Source organism: Magallana gigas, chromosome 2, assembly GCF_963853765.1.
Source record: "Magallana gigas chromosome 2, xbMagGiga1.1, whole genome shotgun sequence".
Classification (NCBI taxonomy): domain Eukaryota; kingdom Metazoa; phylum Mollusca; class Bivalvia; order Ostreida; family Ostreidae; genus Magallana; species Magallana gigas.
In genome coordinates, this window is record NC_088854.1 from 38,081,129 (window position 1) to 38,099,943 (window position 18,815).

Consider the following 18,815-nt stretch of genomic DNA (forward strand, 5'->3'; position numbering starts at 1 on the left):
TTTATTATAGTGACATGTGTTATAACAATTACAAAATGTTATACAAAATAGATAATGAAACACCCGGTCCATTGGGCCTATATGTCACTGCAAATACAATTATAACATATATATACACATATTACGCATTGCGTTTTTTATACAATAATGATTGTCTGTAAAGGTAAGATTCAAGTAAATGTAAAGATAAGATTCAAGTAAATATTTAGAGGTTTGTCTCGGAAAATTTGACAGTAGAAAAATAATACAGTCTAAATTTGACATCACCAGTGTTGGATTATATCCTATATTATTAAATAATTCCCTTCTAAAATCAGAATAGATTTTACAATTCAACAGAAAATGACTCTCGTCTTCTATTTCATTTAATACACAAAAATTACATATTCTTTCATCGAGAGGTTCCCCCTTATATCGCCATGTTTCAATTCTAATTGGGAGTATCCCACATCTGAATTGTGCCAAAATAGATCTTTGAGATTTTGAGATGTTCATTTCAAGGTAATTTTCAGTTTTAAAATTTGTTTTAATGCTAAATTATACAATCGCAATTTTGGTAGTTGATTTATCTTTCCTAACCATTCATTTTCATAAGTAAGAAACAGCTTGTTTTCAAATTCATTAACATCACAGATTGATAAATTATCGTTAATAAGTAACAGGTTCATGGATTCAAATAGTGATTTAATACGTGATGTCCATCTAGATAAACTAGTTTGATTAAAGTCCCACAGGAAAACACGCTTTGTTAGCCGATCGTCCTCCATTGTCAGCAATCGATTCCATAATCGCACGGCGTTAATACAGTGTCTATGATAACAGAGTTTCCATCCAAATTCCCCGTGTAGTGCTGGTAAAGGTGTAAATCTCTGAACGCCTAAGTAAAAACGTAGGGCTCGATTCTGTACCATTTCAATAGAATGATAATTCTGGAGGCCCCACACTTCACTACAGTAATCCAAAACTGGTGCTACACAATTTAAAAGTTCATTTAATTCAGCGTACTTCTATCGTAACAGTCATGCGTCTCGGGCGGTAGGGCGGGCGGTTATTTCAAACATATTGTACATACATGCGTTGATCGACTTTTCATTTGCCTCTTTTAAAAAAAATCCGGAAATATCTTGTTCAACGAAAAGACTAGATATTATGCTACTTCCTGCTATTTCAAGTTAAATGCGCGGGCATGTTTAGACTTCCTTAGTTACGTAATAGTGTTGCTAGAAAGAAGCTGCGTTTTCGTGACTCCCAAAGATTGGTAGTTTGTGTATACTATCAATCTTTGCCCTCGCTCATCGATTCGTCGAAAGTGTCCTGTGTTCGTGTGTGGTTGTACATCGTTCAATTAGAACAGTTTATCAACTGTAAATTTATTTTTATTCCTTATTTGAATTCAGAAACTTGAAAGGTCGTATATTGGATATCTTGAAATTCATCGTGTCCAAAGATGAAGGACACTGTGATTGTGACAACCGAAGTCCTGCCCAAGCGTGAACCGATTGTAGTAAATCGGGACGTTTGGTACAGCTATATGAGCAAAGAGGATGCCGACCCTCAGGCCTGCTGGCTTGAGAGGAAGCGGCAAGAGAGGATGAAAGTAAGTTTATGCTTAATATGAAAGTAATGTTTTATATGTATTTACAATTGTTCACAATATATGGAGATAATTTTTGTTAATATTTGAAATTCATATTATTTAAGGCTGAAAAAGCTGCCATGGGAGCCTCAACATCTAGAGTTTCTACATCTACAACTTCTTCCTCTGGGTCTGTGATCTTGGATTCCTTGAAATTGAGATATATTCAGCAGAAGGGTAGGGGTATTTGCATTCTACTTTTTGTAGATTTATTGAGTCCTGTTAAAGTTTGCTTGCTTTCTCTGACCAAATAACAAAAAGTTTCTCATATTTAACTCAAAATATTTTTATCAATCCTTTTTTCCTTTTTGTTATTAGAAATACAATTATTATAGTAAATCTATTTTCTGTTGGATTAAAATAGTCAAAAATTAAGCATTTTGATGCAGCTTTGATTTAGTGATTTGAACATATTTTTATTGTACGAAAATACAATTGGGATTGGACACAAGTTCCATAACTTAGACCGCCCTCTCCCATGATTTAGTAAAAACAACTTCAAATACTGAATTCAGGAGATTAATTAAATTTATTGAAGGTTAATGGGGGGGGGGGGGGGGCTATTAAAGGACTTGACATATAGATCAATAGATATTTACAAAAGTACATTCATTTTTATTTCAACTAATGTTTTTGAAACTTTGTTAAGAAGGTAATTATCATTTAATTGAGAGATGTATTTATACAATAGTGGACAGAAACCAAAACCAGACACCTTCACCACCAAGTTCAACTTCTCCCCCAAGTTCTGTTTCATCAACTGCATCAGATGATGAGATTCCCAGAAAGATTAAAACTGCCTCAGATGATGAAGTCCCCAGAAACCCTAAAAAGTCATCTCCAAAGGCTGAAAATGAAAGTGATAGTGCACCACTCTCAGGCCATATACAGGCTTCAAACAAGCACTATGCCAATATTGGACAATATTTGAATGAAATCTATAACAGAGAACAGATATGTGACATTTCATTCAAACTGGGCAACATCATTTACCCGGTGCATAAGGTCGTCCTTGCTAGTCAGAGTCCGTTGTTTGAGAAGATGTTTGACAGCAAGGACTTTACTCAGCCACCCATCAGACCAAGGCAAATTAGGGTTACTGGAGTGTCAGAGGGTTCTTTAAAGTCATTCTTAAATTGCATTTATTCTGGTGATATCAATATCATCAAACCTGATTATCTGCATGAGGTTCTTGATCTCTCACGGATGTTTGAGGTGCAGCAAATCACTCAGATGTGTTTGCAGAAAATCTCCTCTCTTGGTCACCATGACATGCTGAAACTTTTGCAGAAGATGAGGAGGCATAAAGATGTTCAAGTTTGTGACATTCTGATGGATTTGATAGCCAAAAATTTTATGGAAATTAGGAACAGTTCCTCTTTCTATGGCTTAGATGTGGACACCCTCTGCATGATTTTGTCAAATGAAAGGCTTGATGTTAATTCAGAGATGGACATTTTTGAGAGTGCTGTAAGCTGGCTTCCCCATCATAATGAGGATCGAATGAAGAATCTGGAGAGAGTGATGGATATGGTTAGGTTCTCACACCTATCAAGCCAGCAATTGATGGAATGCTTCGTTAAATGTCCCGCCCTTAAGCAGAGCCCCCATTGTGTGGGCTTGATCACTATGGCTAACTGGTTAGTACATATACTCTTCAATATTATCTTACTCTCTATGTATGAAAAAGATAAATCATACTATAATTTAACCTATTAGGTTTATAGCTTGAAATTAAACAATAAACATAATCATATCTAATACCAACTTTTATTTGTGACAACTTTATTTTGCGTCATTTGCCATAGTCAAACTAGTTTGCAGCTACAATGTACTAATTTTTGCAACAGAGATTTATACTATTTTAAAAGTAATACAACATTGGTTTTGAGAACTGGTTTGCGACAAGAATATAATAGTGACGATCAGGCTCTTGCAAACCTAATTAAAGATTTAGATTCTCAGAAGCGAATAAAAGTTGGTTTACAGTAAGGCATATATGCATATTCCCTGTCTATCATGTGAAACAATCAGAAACATGCATTTTGAATAATCTGCTCTTTTTTGTTGTGAAAAAAAAATGACAGTGTATTAAAGAATATTTGAATTCAATGCATCTTTTATACCTTGGTGTAGGGTTCAGACCTCGATCAGCCTCAATCAGCAAGATCCTCTTAATCTGGAGATTCAAGAACCTCGGAGCCTTGCCAACAGTGGAGGGAGTGTCCAGCAATATCTAAAGGTACATGAATAGTTATGTTTCTTTATAACATGAGTACAGTGTACCGAATGGTTTTTACTTTTACATTAATTTATGCTGTGTTTTTTAATTAAGTATTTTTATACAGTATTATAAGCAGGTATTACCAGTAGTTAATTTTACTTCCACACTAAAAGATGATGCTTCTATAAATAATAAATGACAGAATTGACAGCATGATCAGGTTTGCTCCATGTGCAGCAAATCATGCTTAGATAGCTGATCATCGGTCTGTATATAAAGTATTGTCAAAGGTAAGTACAGTATATGTTAAAACTCGCCTCAAAACTGGAATGAATTAATGGAACAACTGTTTTGATTATAAACTACCTTGAAATTCATTGTTTGCCTTTTTTTTTTTACTCGCAATGCATGTTTATAAACTTAGGAAGGGATATTCATTTTTCTTTTCAATGTTGCATGAATCCATGAGAATTAATATGATTACATGTGTTATAATGCCCAGAATTTTATGAAATACACCTGCATACACAAATTACATAATTATTCATTAGCTGACTTGGAGAGAACAAAAACTTCTTTGAGAGGTGACCTGATTTCATAAATATATTTGATATATCATTTCCTTGTTACATGATCCTTTTTTATACAAAAACTTCTTTGAGAGGTGGCCTAATATCAGAAATATATATATGATATAGCTCTAGCTATTTCACCATTTCAGTGCAATAATCCATTCTACTAGTATGTCTGCTCCACATTCTGACCTATTCCTTTTCTGTCTTTCTTCTTTCTGTTGCCCGTATAGACACACTGTAGCTCTGAGTTCAAGGAACCTGATGTCACTTATGACATTGTTCTAATGACCGAAGATGCTATGGAGGATTTTAATCGTCATGCCTGTTCGCGAAGTCAAAGCTGGTCCACCATTTCTGCACCATGTATCAAGCAATACAGGGAATCAAAATGTAATGCATTATTGTCAACATACCATCAAAAATCAAAAAGTAAAAAGAAATTGATGTGAAAATGATATAAAAGGAGGATAAAACAGTAAAAAGTATATTTTTCCAGGCTCATTATTAGGAAAATTGACTTAATTGTTTTAATTCAATAAACTTCTCTGCATGTAAAATTAGAGATATTGGGAGAAAGACATTTTGTTTCCTAACAAATAAGATTATTTATATTAGTAGAAGAGAGTTTAACAAATGATGGGTGATATATTATTACTTCATTCATTAATTCAACTAAACCTATTATTCTATTATCCAAGTTCCTTGTTAAGGAGTTTTACTGTATGTTGTTACCTTGGTAACAATTAACATACTATTGAGATATATAGCTTAGATAGCCATTTTATTTGTACAAAACCTGTTTTTTAATCAGTTCATCTTTCTGCCACCTTTATTCACTTGATGTATAGTTGCAGGCAAAGGGGCATGGATAGTTGGATACTTTCAAATTTAAGTTGATCAAATTAAGGACTTTATCAATGTGCATGAATGCTCATAATTTTTAGACACTTCAAATATTTGAATTTCAAATTCATTTAGAAGTTGTTATTATTATGGTTTGTCCCAGGGACAGAGTATAGAAATTTCTTTACAAAGAATTATTTATCAATGTTGAAACATTACCGGTATTAATCATGCAGTTAGATATTGAGGTACACAGAGCTATGGACTTGCTTCCTAATTATGTACATGAACATGCTTAAAACAGCTTATTATATTATTGCTAATTTTATATATATATACCTAGGGTCTATGATGGATGACACAGAATCTGAACTAGCTAGAAAGCAAGCCAGATTGGGAACTACTGGACTTCAAAGCATGGATTGTATGATGGGAAGGAAACCAAAGCAAAAAGATGTTTCCATAGTAGAGGAGAAAAGCAACGACTGTGTCAAACATGTTAAAAAGAAAAGGAGTAAACGATATAAAAAACAGGACCACTCTGATGGTAGTAAAGAGGATACCAGAAAGGCAATGGTGTGGGGAGGAGACCAGTGGTACATGGTTGGTAAGTAGATACAGTTCTACCTCATTATATAGAATGTCAGTAACTCTTTAGTCTTAATATCATGGACATCTGGAAGGAATTTGGAAGTTCTATCCTATGTTTCTCTGTGTGCATTTTTTTTAACTTCTATATATTTCTAATCTGTGGATATGAAGACTTATGGAGACTTAATGTCTTAAAGGGAAAAAGTCACTGTTAGAAGTCAATCAAGATTGTAGTAGTAGATAAATCCAGGTGGTCAAATTTCCACGGGACTTTGACAGGGTCTGGGGCAAAGCATATCACAAAATCAGCAAAAATTGCAGTTGACCAAATTAATATTCATTTTGAAGAGAATATATATTTGTCAAATCAAATCATGTTTAAATCAATGGAAGATGATCTGAATATACAATTTTTGCAGGTGGAGCCAGGTACAAAGATTCGGAGTGTCCCTCTCCCACCAATAAAGTATTGGTGTATTCGTACGAGACCAAAGAGTGGAGGCCAGTGGCTCCATTGAATGTTGCCAGGATGGAGCATTCCCTTTGTGAAGTAGATGGCTATATATTTGCTATTGGTGGAATAGGTGAAGGCAATCGGTATGTACCAGTATGTCACAATTTTCAGGACAAAAAGAGAAATATTGATTAAAATTAATGGAAAGAAATCTGGGTGATAACTTTTATAATTATTTTTATCATGAATTCAGCTTGCTTTCATCGGTGGAGTGTTATAATCCTAGAACCAACTGTTGGTTCTATGTGAAGGCACTCCCTGAGCCCAGGGCTGCTGCCTCTACCTCGGCTGAGGGGGGCAATGTTTGTCTGAAAGGGGGATACAGCCAAATGAATCATGGGCAGCCCTACAGTTCTTACTATGAGAACAAAGTTGAATTGTTCTACAATATGGAAACCAAAAAGTAAGTAAAAAAGTCATAAGCTAGCTCATCAAAACTTTTCTTGTCTGATAAGACTTGTCTGCGGTAATTGTCAATGACTGAACTTTTTCATATTTTTCTTCTCTTTGGCATTTATTTCAAGGTTTAATTGTGATCAAATCCTGTTTCTCATTTATTCACTGTATTAGTTTATACTAAACAGTTTTTGTAATTTATAAATGTACATTATGATTATATAGTAATCGTTTCATATCTTTTTGTTTTCAGGTGGTTAAGAAAATACTGAGGCCCATCCATCAAACTGAAATCTTTTCTGGAGTTGTTTTTTGATTTTTTAAGGACAATTTAAACTGTTAACTTGATCAAATTCAAATCTTTATTGTCAGTGTGATTTTTTTAAATTGGATATTTTAGAAACATTTATGTAAAATGGGGCAAAAGTAATTAAATTGTATGCAACTGTTGGTATTCAGTTTTTCTTTAATGGGGTAAAAATTAAGTGTAGAAATTGAGGAATTCATATAATAATATATCACTTTGACTGATGAGTTAGTAGGTAAAACATGTACATTATACATTTACGATATATACATGAAATGAACGCGGAGTGCATGCAATTTTTAAATATATTTTGGTAAACGTCGTACTCTGGACCGTAGTATTTGGGGGGGGGGGGGGGATGAACTGTTATGAGAAATCCTTCAGCTCTGGCATTGCATAAATGTGTTCTGATAACTCCGTCCAAGAAAAGGAGTTGACCAATCATAAAGTTTTCACAACGGTGGCGTGTATTATTTATGCATGACGTAGCTGACAGAAATGATCTTGACGCTGTGGGAAAAATCCAACCAAAGCGGTTGTGATAATAAAAGTACTTTTAAGATGGAGTCAGGACCCATTCAAACCTAATTTTGCAATTAAGAACAGTGAATGACCCAAGATTTAGGCAAAAAACGATGTGCAGCTTAATTTGGAAACCAATACCTGACGTGTTTATAGAATGAAGGCACAATATTGACTTCCATCGTGAAATTTATAATGAAAACAATCCATACAAGTCAAAAATTAATATTCTAACTTGAAACATTTACATTTTCAACTGTCTTTGTCTGTGATAACATTACGAATCAATTTTGAACCTTAAAACCCAATAACTTCATAAAACATGAGTGACACAAAATGGGCGTGTCTAATAGCATAGCCGAAGAACGGTATTGGCTGCGCCGTGTAGTAATACATAGCATGTGCTACCTAAAAAATAGTGCTTTTATAATAACGCTTCGGGCTTTATTGGATTTGACCACGCCCCAACCAAAATTATCACCCCATAATACTCAAAGAATGATTCCTTATTCCTTAATTGAAATTCTTATGTCTTCATTGCTCCGAGTGGGGGATATACAACGCCTTGTACGTCCCTGTTCTTTGACAAATGTAAACATATGTTGGCATTGCGAGGATTACGAATTTTGCTTGCCGGGGACTCTAGGGGAATTTTTTGTAAAATTAATAAGTTTTACTTTTCTAATGCATGGGACCCCTCTTGATCCCCACATGTTGTGCATGTGAAGGTAAGAATTTTTTTTACAATAATTATGACATCTGTGGAATTTAATACATTTAAGTATATATTTGGCATAACTACCTAAAAGTGTCATATAAATACAATTTACAAGTAATTGACAATGTACTTGTATGTGTTTTTATTTGCATTTGATTCACAGTGTTTTCAAATTCAAAGTTGCCATTTTATACTCATAGATAAATAGAAATTGTATAATTCATCATTTAATTTGCTAGCGCGCATGATTTAATGACGATTTTGCTTGTTATCTTGAATAAAATATCTGATTTTTTTTTAAATGTCACGAGACCATGTGGTATACAAATAAGGAATAAGGAATCATTCTTTGAGTATCATGAGGTGATAATTTTGGCCGGGGCGTGATCAAATCCAATAAAGCCCGAAGGGCTTTATGATAGATTTGATCACGCCCCGGTCGAAATTATCACCTCATAATTTCCTAAGAATGATTCAATTCAATTCAATTCAATTCTTTATTTCTTTAAGCTTTACAGCTTATCAGTATGACATATGTATAACATGAGGTGGTAGTGTATTTACAGGAGAACTTGTGCACGTACAGATAATAACATTTACTGTTACATATACAGGTTGAGAAAACAAAAGACTACAATTATGTAATACAGTTGTCCCTTAATAACATACTTTTTGAGATGAATTTGCCAAGATTACAGAGATCTTTGACATTGTCAGTATTAAAAAGTTGAATTGATTTAAACATACAAGGTTTTTTATAATAATATTCTTTCATGTATAATCTGCGCAATGTTCTGTATAGAGGACAAACAAATAAAAAATGGAATTCATATCAACACTAGATTTGCAATGTGGACAAAATCTATTTTCTCTATTTGTGTTATTATATCTACCAGTTTCAATAGCCAGGCGATGTGACGATAGTCGTAATTTAGTTATATATTTCTGTAATTTAATGGGAATAGATTTTCTTAAATAGTATTGAAGATGTATACCATCGATAAGATATTTGTAAAAAGAACATTTCTTTGAATTTTCAACATTTGCAAAAATATCTTGTTTTGCCTGATCAAAAATTCTTTGTTTTACAAGTTGTAAAATACCATTGTTTATTTTTTGGTTAGACCATATATCAAAAAAACCGAGGTCAATGAGAATTTTCTTTACATAGAAAACCCAGTTTTTATAACCGTGTTCTTCACAATTAATATACATAACTTCGTAGCAATGTCTAATTATACAATTGTCACTAATTAAGACATTTTTCCAAAACTTAATAATGTTAAACATTCTATAATGTACAAGGGGCACACGGCCTAATTCAGCATATAAGTAAGCAGTATTTGTACTTTTCTTCACTCCGAGAATTTGTTTACAGAAGTCTGTATGAAGTTTCTCGATATTGCAACCTATATTATTTCCCCATATTTCTGAACAGTAATTAACAATTCCACCAATAAAACAATCAAAAAGCGACAATAATGTTTCTATATTAAATGACATTCCCCGTATATTCTTTCTAAGCGCAAACAATGCTTTTCTACCTTGTTCAGATAATTCCTTATATTTATATAATTTTAAGTTATTGTACGATTAAATATTTAAATATAAATAAGCAAACCCCGTTGGCGCCCCAATTATACGTCATTTGTAGTTATGGGTAATATAGTACAAAATCGATAGGTAATGTTATCACAGGCAAAGACACTGAAAAATATAAATATATGTATATAAAACTCCATATATAGTTTTGGTTATTTTCAATCTAACATGCAATTAATATAGTTTTTTTTATGATCGTCTGATTATTGATCTAATTTTCTAATTGTGAGTTACAGAAATTATAGCGACATATACAGAATTCGTATTTATAGATACACGCTCGTGCATAATTATATAAGTTGTTAATGACTCAGGAAAAGCAGACGTTCTTGAATTAAAACGTTTTAGCATTTCTACATTGACCAGCTTACCACGCATATCAACATAAAATTTCAACGTTTTTGAACAAAATGGGCTGTTCCGCAAATATTTTAACTATTCCGCAAATATCATAGCATGAAAATCCCGCAAAGAAAAAAATACACTCTTTGATATGATGCTATCTATCACACACAAATTGCAGTAGTCAATCACCTCTCTGTAAATATTATTCCATCCACCCGTTTATACATGAAATCCTTGAATACAGATTAGTATCTTTGAAAATGTAACTTCTTGATATTCAGGTTATAATCGAACATATATTTTTAAAATTAAAGTTTGATTATAATCGATAAATAGGTACATGTACATTTCGATTGTGACCAATTGACATTATTTTCCGGTACTTGATGCATGTATTTGAAAATTTAGAGGAGGCGATGTTGCTTGGGATGGGGAGGGATATAAGTATATTGAATGGGGGCTATAGTTGGCAAAGGGGCAAATTATCTGAAGTTCCTGAAGTATTCGCCCAACATGTTCACCGAAAAGCAGTTAACCCTCTACCAAGCCGTGCATTTAACGATATATGATGCGATGTTTATTCTCGGGAAGAAAGGGTTGGGTTGGATGGTTACATTAAACTCAGTAGATATCTGACTAACAAACTATTGAGTGTTTCCTTATATAGAGATGACGAGTATTTTTAAGTTTCTTTAATATAAGGACAACACATTCAAGGAATGCCTCACAGATATTACTATACATACCATGCGCGGATCCAGAAAATTTTTCCAGGGGGGGGTCCGAAGGATAATTGTGTTTGCCAGGGGGGGTCCGAGGCATATTTTCGCGATAATTTTACTATGTAAATTTAATAAATTTTCATTTTCCAGGGGGGGGGGGGGGGGTCGGGACCCCCGACCCCCCCTCTAGATCCGCGCATGCATACTATACATACATACTATACATACTATCCATCTAAACATGGAAATGAAGAAAAAAAAATCTGCTTTTTCAATTTTCAAATGTCAGCAATGTGTGTATATTAACTGTAGTTTAAAAAAATATGTTGTCGTTATTTACAAAGTACAGTGGTAACTTCAGTTTAACAGAGAGAGAGAGAGAGAGAGAGAGAGAGATCCCCAATTAACAACAAGGTGTATCGTAAATATCCCGTCCCCTCTCCAATTTAGGATACCACAAATACATATTGGGAGGCTTTATTACACCTGCTGTCATTTAACTGGTCAAAGTAATTTAAAGCAAGATTAGCTGTATTTTTCAGAATTTTATTTTGATGCAAAAACCTGCTAGTGTGATAAGTCTGCCTGTAACTTAAACTTTCATGATAAATAAGATTTGTAAAAATCATTAATTTTTGTCAGGAGAAAGATTTCACTTATAAAAAATATACAGCAGATAAATTTTTGTACAGGACGACAATAATTAAATTTTGCTCCAATTAAGGCTTCTTAATGGCTTTTCCCACAAAAACAGAGCTAACAGAAATTTAAAAACTATTATACTTTTTGTCATTTTAGTAGAAATATAACATTTTCTTAAAAAAAAATTTCAACATGTAAACTGCAGCTCATATTGCTTTAAACAGTCGTATTTGTCTACTAATTATTCAGAAAAGACTTAAAGACAACTTTATTCAAACGTCGCATGGCAAGATGCAAATAGAAACAAAATGTTTTATTTACAAGCACTTAGTTGATAATTTCTGCTTACAATATTATTTAGAAAAATCAATACCAAAGTTGTACAAAAAATGTGTTTCCAAAATGAGGTTGTCCTCACATAATCTGCTTATTGAAACAGGACGACTTAAAAATATACCAAGAGACAAAAGATTTTGTAAAACTTGTATTACAGACATTGAAGACGAATATCATTTTATACTTGTATGTCCAATGTATTTAGCATTACGATCAAAGCTTATAAAAAAGTATTCCCTTTGCTGATCTAGATTCTATGGACATTGGTACAATGTAATATTGAGAATTGATCCCTTCTGTTTGGCTTTTCTCTCTCGATAAATTAGAATAATTTAATTGTGGTTGTAACGCGCTTTCTGATTGGCTAAAAAAAATTATTTTATATCGTATAAAGAATATTGCCTACGTCATAGTAAGACTAACGTCAAAAACGTATCCATACGCCTGACGTTACGTTTTAATTTTGTAAAATTTTACGTCATTTCAAGGTATCCCACTCCTCAATGTTGTTGTATCAAGATTTTCTTGAGAAGTATATCATTGAAATCTGTAGACAAAACAAACTTAAAAAATACAAAGATAATGGGGGATCAGTATCCATCCCTCTGAGTTATGGCCCATTTAATTTGACCTTTTTGCACCTAAAATGCAATTTCATCCTGATTAGGATTTGTTGTCAGTATTTTTTATTAAGCAAACTTATTTCTTCAAATATTGTTTTTAATTATGCGCAATGGTCACACTGAATAGAGGGATTACGAAAAAAAAATTGTACAAAGCTGCATAAATTTTTTGTGACCTTTTTGCACTTAAAATAGACAATTTCTTTAATAGTTACAATTGGATTTGAAATAAAAACTTTTTGAATATCAAGAATTTTATAAGATTAATCCAGTTTGCCTAAATATGTATTCAGTATCATTTTGACATAATATAACATGGGGGTCAGTGATGTCAAATTTTAGATAGAGGGCTTCAAAGGTAAATATCTCGCAAAATTTGGCTTAAAAAAAATTCAGACATGTTCTATATATATGCATGATTTTATGCTAAACGGCTATCACATTCTCAAGATTTGATTTTGTACATGTCACACAGAACCTATTAAATATGTTACAAACCTATCAAATGTTAAAAATGTGAATAATGATTAAAGTATAATAAAAAGAAAAGTATATTGAAAATTCATAAAATTGCTTGTTTCTGTCATTTTTGTCTAAAAAACCTTCCGCGCGAAAAAATAGTTCCCCAAAAAACTTGTTTGTTTCTTGAATTCGAATGGATTTTCTTTATGAATGTTGTGTAATTATGAAATAATAATCTATCTGTGATGATTAAATAAATAAAATCATATTCATTTTAAATATAATGATCATCTGTGCAATGAAATCAAAACATGAGGAGTGAGATACCTTAAAGCTCAAATGACCGTTTTGATCTACAATGAAGAGTAAAAATATTAAATTATAAGTATGGAACGCCTCAACTGCCTCATGTAGGTAATCTTCATGATATGATGATACTTCAACATGACATGATGGTACTTCAACATTACATACTGATATTTCAACATTACATGATGGTACTTTAACATTACGTGCTGATACTTCAACATTACATGATGGTACTTTAACATTACATGCTGATACTTCAACATTACATGATGGTACTTTAACATTACATGCTGATACTTCAACATTACGTGATGGTATTTTAACATTACGTGATGGTACTTTAACATTACGTGCTGATACTTTAACATTACTTGCTGATACTTTAACATTACATGATGGTATTTTAACATTACGTGCTGATAGTTTAACATTACATGCTGATACTTCATTATATGATGATACTTCACTATGCGGTGGTTCTAAAAATAGGGAAGTTTTAACATTGGGCTGTTTCTCTGTTTCAGAGATTGATCATATAGGACTAAGGTCCACTGAGACTAGTTTGGATCATGTCAAAAAGCTGGAACTTAAACTATTTTTTTTTTAATTATATTGACTTGTGAACAAATATTTTGATACATGTACCCCCTTTTCTATTGTATTTTTTTTATCTTCTATATACCCCTTTTTCTCTTTTCATTTACTGCTATTTTTTTATCTATATATTTTTTTTGCAAGAAAACACGTTTTCACACTGCACGGATAATCTATTTCCATTAGCTTAATAAGATATTACAATATGTAGAATCTTGAAATGTATGAAATATGTCTGAAATATGTGTGCATGTGGATTTATGTGTAAACAAAAGTAAAAAAATAAAAAAAAAAGCTGGAACTGAAGAAGTACACAACACACTACAGCTCATGAGAGAGGATCTCTACTGAATAAAAATATTGTCGAAACATACGATTTGTTTTGGTGCAATGTATTTAGGCAAACGACAACCACACATGCAACTTATAAGATCATGCAAAGGATAAAGCATAGCATTGCTGTTGAATCTGATTTTAGCAGTAAATGTACTGTTGAACAAATCAGTGCTTTCATTGCCCACTCTTTCACGTGGATCTCCAGGAAGAACCCATTAATCCCCATAAGTCCAATCTACATGTAACATGAATGACAGAAGTATTTGTTTAGGTGCTTTTTAAAAAAAAATTAGCTGTTCGCTCTGACTAAGCGCCAAAAGATTGGGTTCTGAATGCACATTTTTAGACCAAAATTCCCTGAAGGACTTTTGGTACCCCCTGATTTTTATGCGCTGAGCCCCAATGAACTCACAATGCAGCCATTCTTTAAAATTTAAAATGACCCATTTAAAAGACAACACTTAATCAAATAGTAGCATTTGTTGAGTATCTCGATCTAAACAAGTTTTAGTGGACCTTAGTCCAATCTGATCAATCTCTGAAACAGAGAAACAGCCCAGTGTTAAAAACTTTACAGGCATCCACGTGTTTTGAGTTTTAGCGTATTTCGTTCCCTAGGCGACGCTTCCCTAACCCTATTTTTAGAACTACCGCATAGTGATGTACCATCATATAATGAAGTATCAGCTTGTAATGTTAAAGTATCAGCATGTAATGTTGAAGTATCAGCATGTAATGTTAAAGTACCATCATGTAATGTTAAAGTATCAGCATGTAATGTTGAAGTATCAGCACGTAATGTTAAAGTACCGTCATGCAATGTTAAAGTATCAGCATGTAATGTTGAAGTATCGGCATGTAATGTTAAAGTACCATCACGTAATGTTAAAGTATCAGCATGTAATGTTGAAGTGTCATCATATTATGAAGATTATCTACATAAGGCAGTTGAGGCGTTCCATACAGAAAGATTTAACAGTACCGTGCTGGTTTTGAAAGTGGATTTTAGAGGTGTTGAAATTGAATGAAACACTGCAAGGAGAAATGAAGAACTTTAAGCACCATGTGCACTTTGTTAGACGCATTTTAACAAGAGCTTGGACTTTGGTTAGTTGTGTCAAACAGCATTGTGACGTAGGCCTGTCTATTTCTTTGCTGGCCACTAGGTCATAGCTCATTGAAATCAACAAGATTTTTCTGGCTTTTGAGCTAAGACTTCGCAATCTGAGTATATTTCACTTGACCCAACGTCATTTTAACTCGTTTTGACGCAAGAAAAGGACAGTCACATCCAACCGAAAGTTCAAGCTCTTGTTAAAATGGTTCTATGTTGGATATAGGCACCATGTGCGAAAGTTACACAATAGTGACACCATGTGTTTTTATAAAGCACCATGTGCAAAAAGAAAGAAATTGAAACAGTATTGTTGATCGTATTATATGGTTTTGAATTTAAATTATTTACAAAATTTACATATAGGTCCGCAATATTTGGACGGAAATTCAGGATTTGGGAAAGGACAGCAGATTTTCACCAACAGCTTCAAACATTAGTTATATCATCAGAAGAGGAAAGAGCGACAACTCGAATAAAATGTATGATTCTTACTTCAAAAAGTTTCAAAACTGGTGTTTAAAGCATTGCGTTTCTCATTTGCAAGCTACAGTGAGTACAGTAGCCGTTTTTCTTAGCAGTTTAGTACAGGAGTCACTTTCCATTGTAATTGACCCCATCACCTTCAGGTGTTTGACTTTTTGAAATGATCATGTAAACAATGAACATTTTATCCGTCCTCTTTTTAAAACGTGACCCATTACAAAATGAAATATTCTTTACAATTAAGTTATACCAATGCCTTTTTTTAAATTAAGTTTTTGGATCAGACTTTTGCCTTTGTTAATATCAAATAAGGGGGGGGGGGCTGCCCCCCCCCCCCCCCCCCCCCCGATGTTACGTGCCTTAAGTATACATGTACATGTATAAAGTCACAGTGTTTTGAACTCGTTAAAAAACTAGCTAGACACTCAGGGCTGACAGATAGTATAATTTGTCGGCCCTGTAATAATTCAACCAGCCCGGAGGAAATAGTTCTTTTAATTTGCATGTAAAACATTAAAAAATAAGTAAGTAAGTAAATAATTAATTATAGTGACATGTGTTATAACAATTACAAAATTTTATACAAAATAGATAATGAAACACCATGTCACTGCAAATACAACTATAACATATATACACATATTACGCATTGCGTTTTTTATACAATAATGATTGTCTGTAAAGGTAAGATTCAAGTAAATATTTAGAGGTTTTTCTCGGAAAATTTGACAGTAGAAAAATAATACAGTCTAAATTTTACATTACCCGTGTTGGATTATATCCTATATTATTAAATAATTCCCTTCTAAAATCAGAATAGATTGTACAATTCAACAGAAAATGACTCTCGTCTTCTATTTCATTTAATACACAAATACATGTATTACATATTCTTTCATCGAGAGGTCCCCCCTTATATCGCCCCGTTTCAATTCTAATTGGGAGTATCCCACATCTGAATTGTGCCAAAATAGATCTTTGAGATTTTGAGATGTTCATTTCAAGGTAATTTTCAGTTTTAAAATTTGTTTTAGTGCTATTATACAATCGCAATTTTGGTAGTTGATTTATCTTTCCTAACCATTCATTTTCATAAGTAAGAAACAGCTTGTTTTCAAATTCATTAACATCACAGATTAATGATAAATTATCGTAAATATGTAACAGGTTCATGGATTCAAAGAGTGATAATACGTGATGTCCATCTAGATAAACCAGTTTGAATAAAGTCCCACAGGAAAACACGCTTTGTTAGCCGATCGTCCTCCATTGTCAGCAATCGATTCCATAATCGCACGGCGTTAATACAGTGTCTATGATAACAGAGTTTCCGTCCAAATTCCCCGTGTAGTGCTGGTAAAGGTGTAAATCTGTGAACGCCTAAGTCACCCCTGCGAATGTGTTCGGAATGTTTTCTTTATCGTTGCTAAGTATGTAATAAATCCAGAGAAGCTCGAATGAAAGTTCACGAGACTTCACCGAGGCTTGTTCAGTTCCTGTGAAATTTCGAGCGGAAGTATAAGTGTTCGGATAATATTCTCAAAATACGTAAGTACTGGTCGTTTTTCATATCGTATCCTACTTTTGTTTTTGTTAAAACATGAAACTCTCTTAATATGTTTGTCTTATTTCACCATTTAGCGGTTTTTATATTAAACGATAATGTTCAGAACAGAGTTATCGTTCGTGTTTAACCACGTGTTGAGTGGTTGAAAATATAAACATTGCGTGGCTTAATAAAATCATATCCATGTTTGATGCTTGTGGTGTGCAGTACCATGTTTTTAAAAAAAAATAATGGATGTCTGTTTTGCATAAAAACTTAGTATATCGAGTCATTTTCAAGGTACATTCTGCATAAAATAGTATTGTCTGTTTCACTATTGATGCTATAACTAGGTCAGGCGCGGATCGAAAACTAATCCTCAGGGGGATCCCTACTTAGCATGTTAATTGTTGCAACAGCAGACAAAAACTCTTTGTTGTATTTTAACATTTATTTCTAGAATACATTTTATCCACCAATTAATGAAGATAAAGTTTCAAATCAATAAACCTCTAGATTTAATAATTGACTACTGTAGTACCTAGATTCTATGAACTAGACTATAAACACGAGGCACAATTTTTAATGCGAAACTGAAAGGGTCAAATAAAACCACGTGGTCTAAAATTTAAATGACAATAACATTCGCAGGGGTGTAAGTAAAAACGTAGGACTCGATTCTGTACCATTTCAATAAATAGATAATTCTGGAGGCCCCACACTTCACTACAGTAAGCCAAAACTGGTGCTACACAATTTAAAAACAATTTTTAAAAAATATTTTTTTTTCGATTTTGTTTCGTCATAAAGTTGTTTTGGTTGTAAAGTTATCGTCCACTAATCTCAGCGAGATTCGTCAATGCTGAAAATTATAACATTTAACGGTGTAGGAAACTGACATTTTATGTTGATAGGGAATTAAAGCGATGTTAAAAGTAAAAAGTTCATTTAATTCAGCGTACTTCTATCGTAACAGTCATGCGTCTCGGGCGGTAGGGCGGGCGGTTATTTCAATCATTGTACATACATGCGTTGATCGACTTTTCTCCTTTAAATCCATTCATTACTTTCCAAATGAAAGCTGAATACTATGATACTATATAGTAAATAACAACACATTGTGTGGAATTAGCAACGACACGCTGCAGCTATTTAATATTTGTTTATTTAATATTTATGTACACATACATAATTATGGCATAAAGTTGGATCACATGATTTATTTATTTCAATAAAACAATTCTGAAAATTTAAACTTTCCGCTGTATACGTGTCGTCCTAAACTGTTATTTAACACCTGAGCAATTCTTTATATAGCCTTGCTAATAAACCGGTTCTTCAGAACCAGGTGACACAAACAGGTATTCGAATG

The 18,815-nt window shown here is 33.1% G+C and overlaps 1 protein-coding gene across 1 annotated transcript; it reads left to right on the forward strand.

Annotated features, from left to right (window-relative positions):
• Positions 1-1,202: 1,202 nt before the first annotated feature.
• LOC105330626 (kelch-like protein 3) lies at positions 1,203-7,224 on the forward strand. The gene is made up of 9 exons (XM_066076427.1): positions 1,203-1,597; positions 1,702-1,813; positions 2,328-3,276; positions 3,773-3,878; positions 4,666-4,825; positions 5,622-5,885; positions 6,289-6,466; positions 6,577-6,786; positions 7,033-7,224. The coding sequence occupies exons 1-9, from the start codon at positions 1,448-1,450 to the stop codon at positions 7,049-7,051; spliced, it is 2,148 nt and encodes a 715-aa protein (XP_065932499.1). The 5' UTR covers positions 1,203-1,447; the 3' UTR covers positions 7,052-7,224.
• The last annotated feature ends 11,591 nt before the right edge of the window (positions 7,225-18,815 follow it).

Bases quoted from the DNA above. Each gene is read 5' to 3' on its own strand.
- LOC105330626 (XM_066076427.1), top strand. From the start codon at position 1,448: ATGAAGGACACTGTGATTGTGACAACCGAAGTCCTGCCCAAGCGTGAA. The intron at 4,826-5,621 runs GTAATGCATTAT...ATATATACCTAG, and splicing joins GCAATACAGGGAATCAAAAT to GGTCTATGATGGATGACACA. The intron at 5,886-6,288 runs GTAAGTAGATAC...CAATTTTTGCAG, and splicing joins AGACCAGTGGTACATGGTTG to GTGGAGCCAGGTACAAAGAT.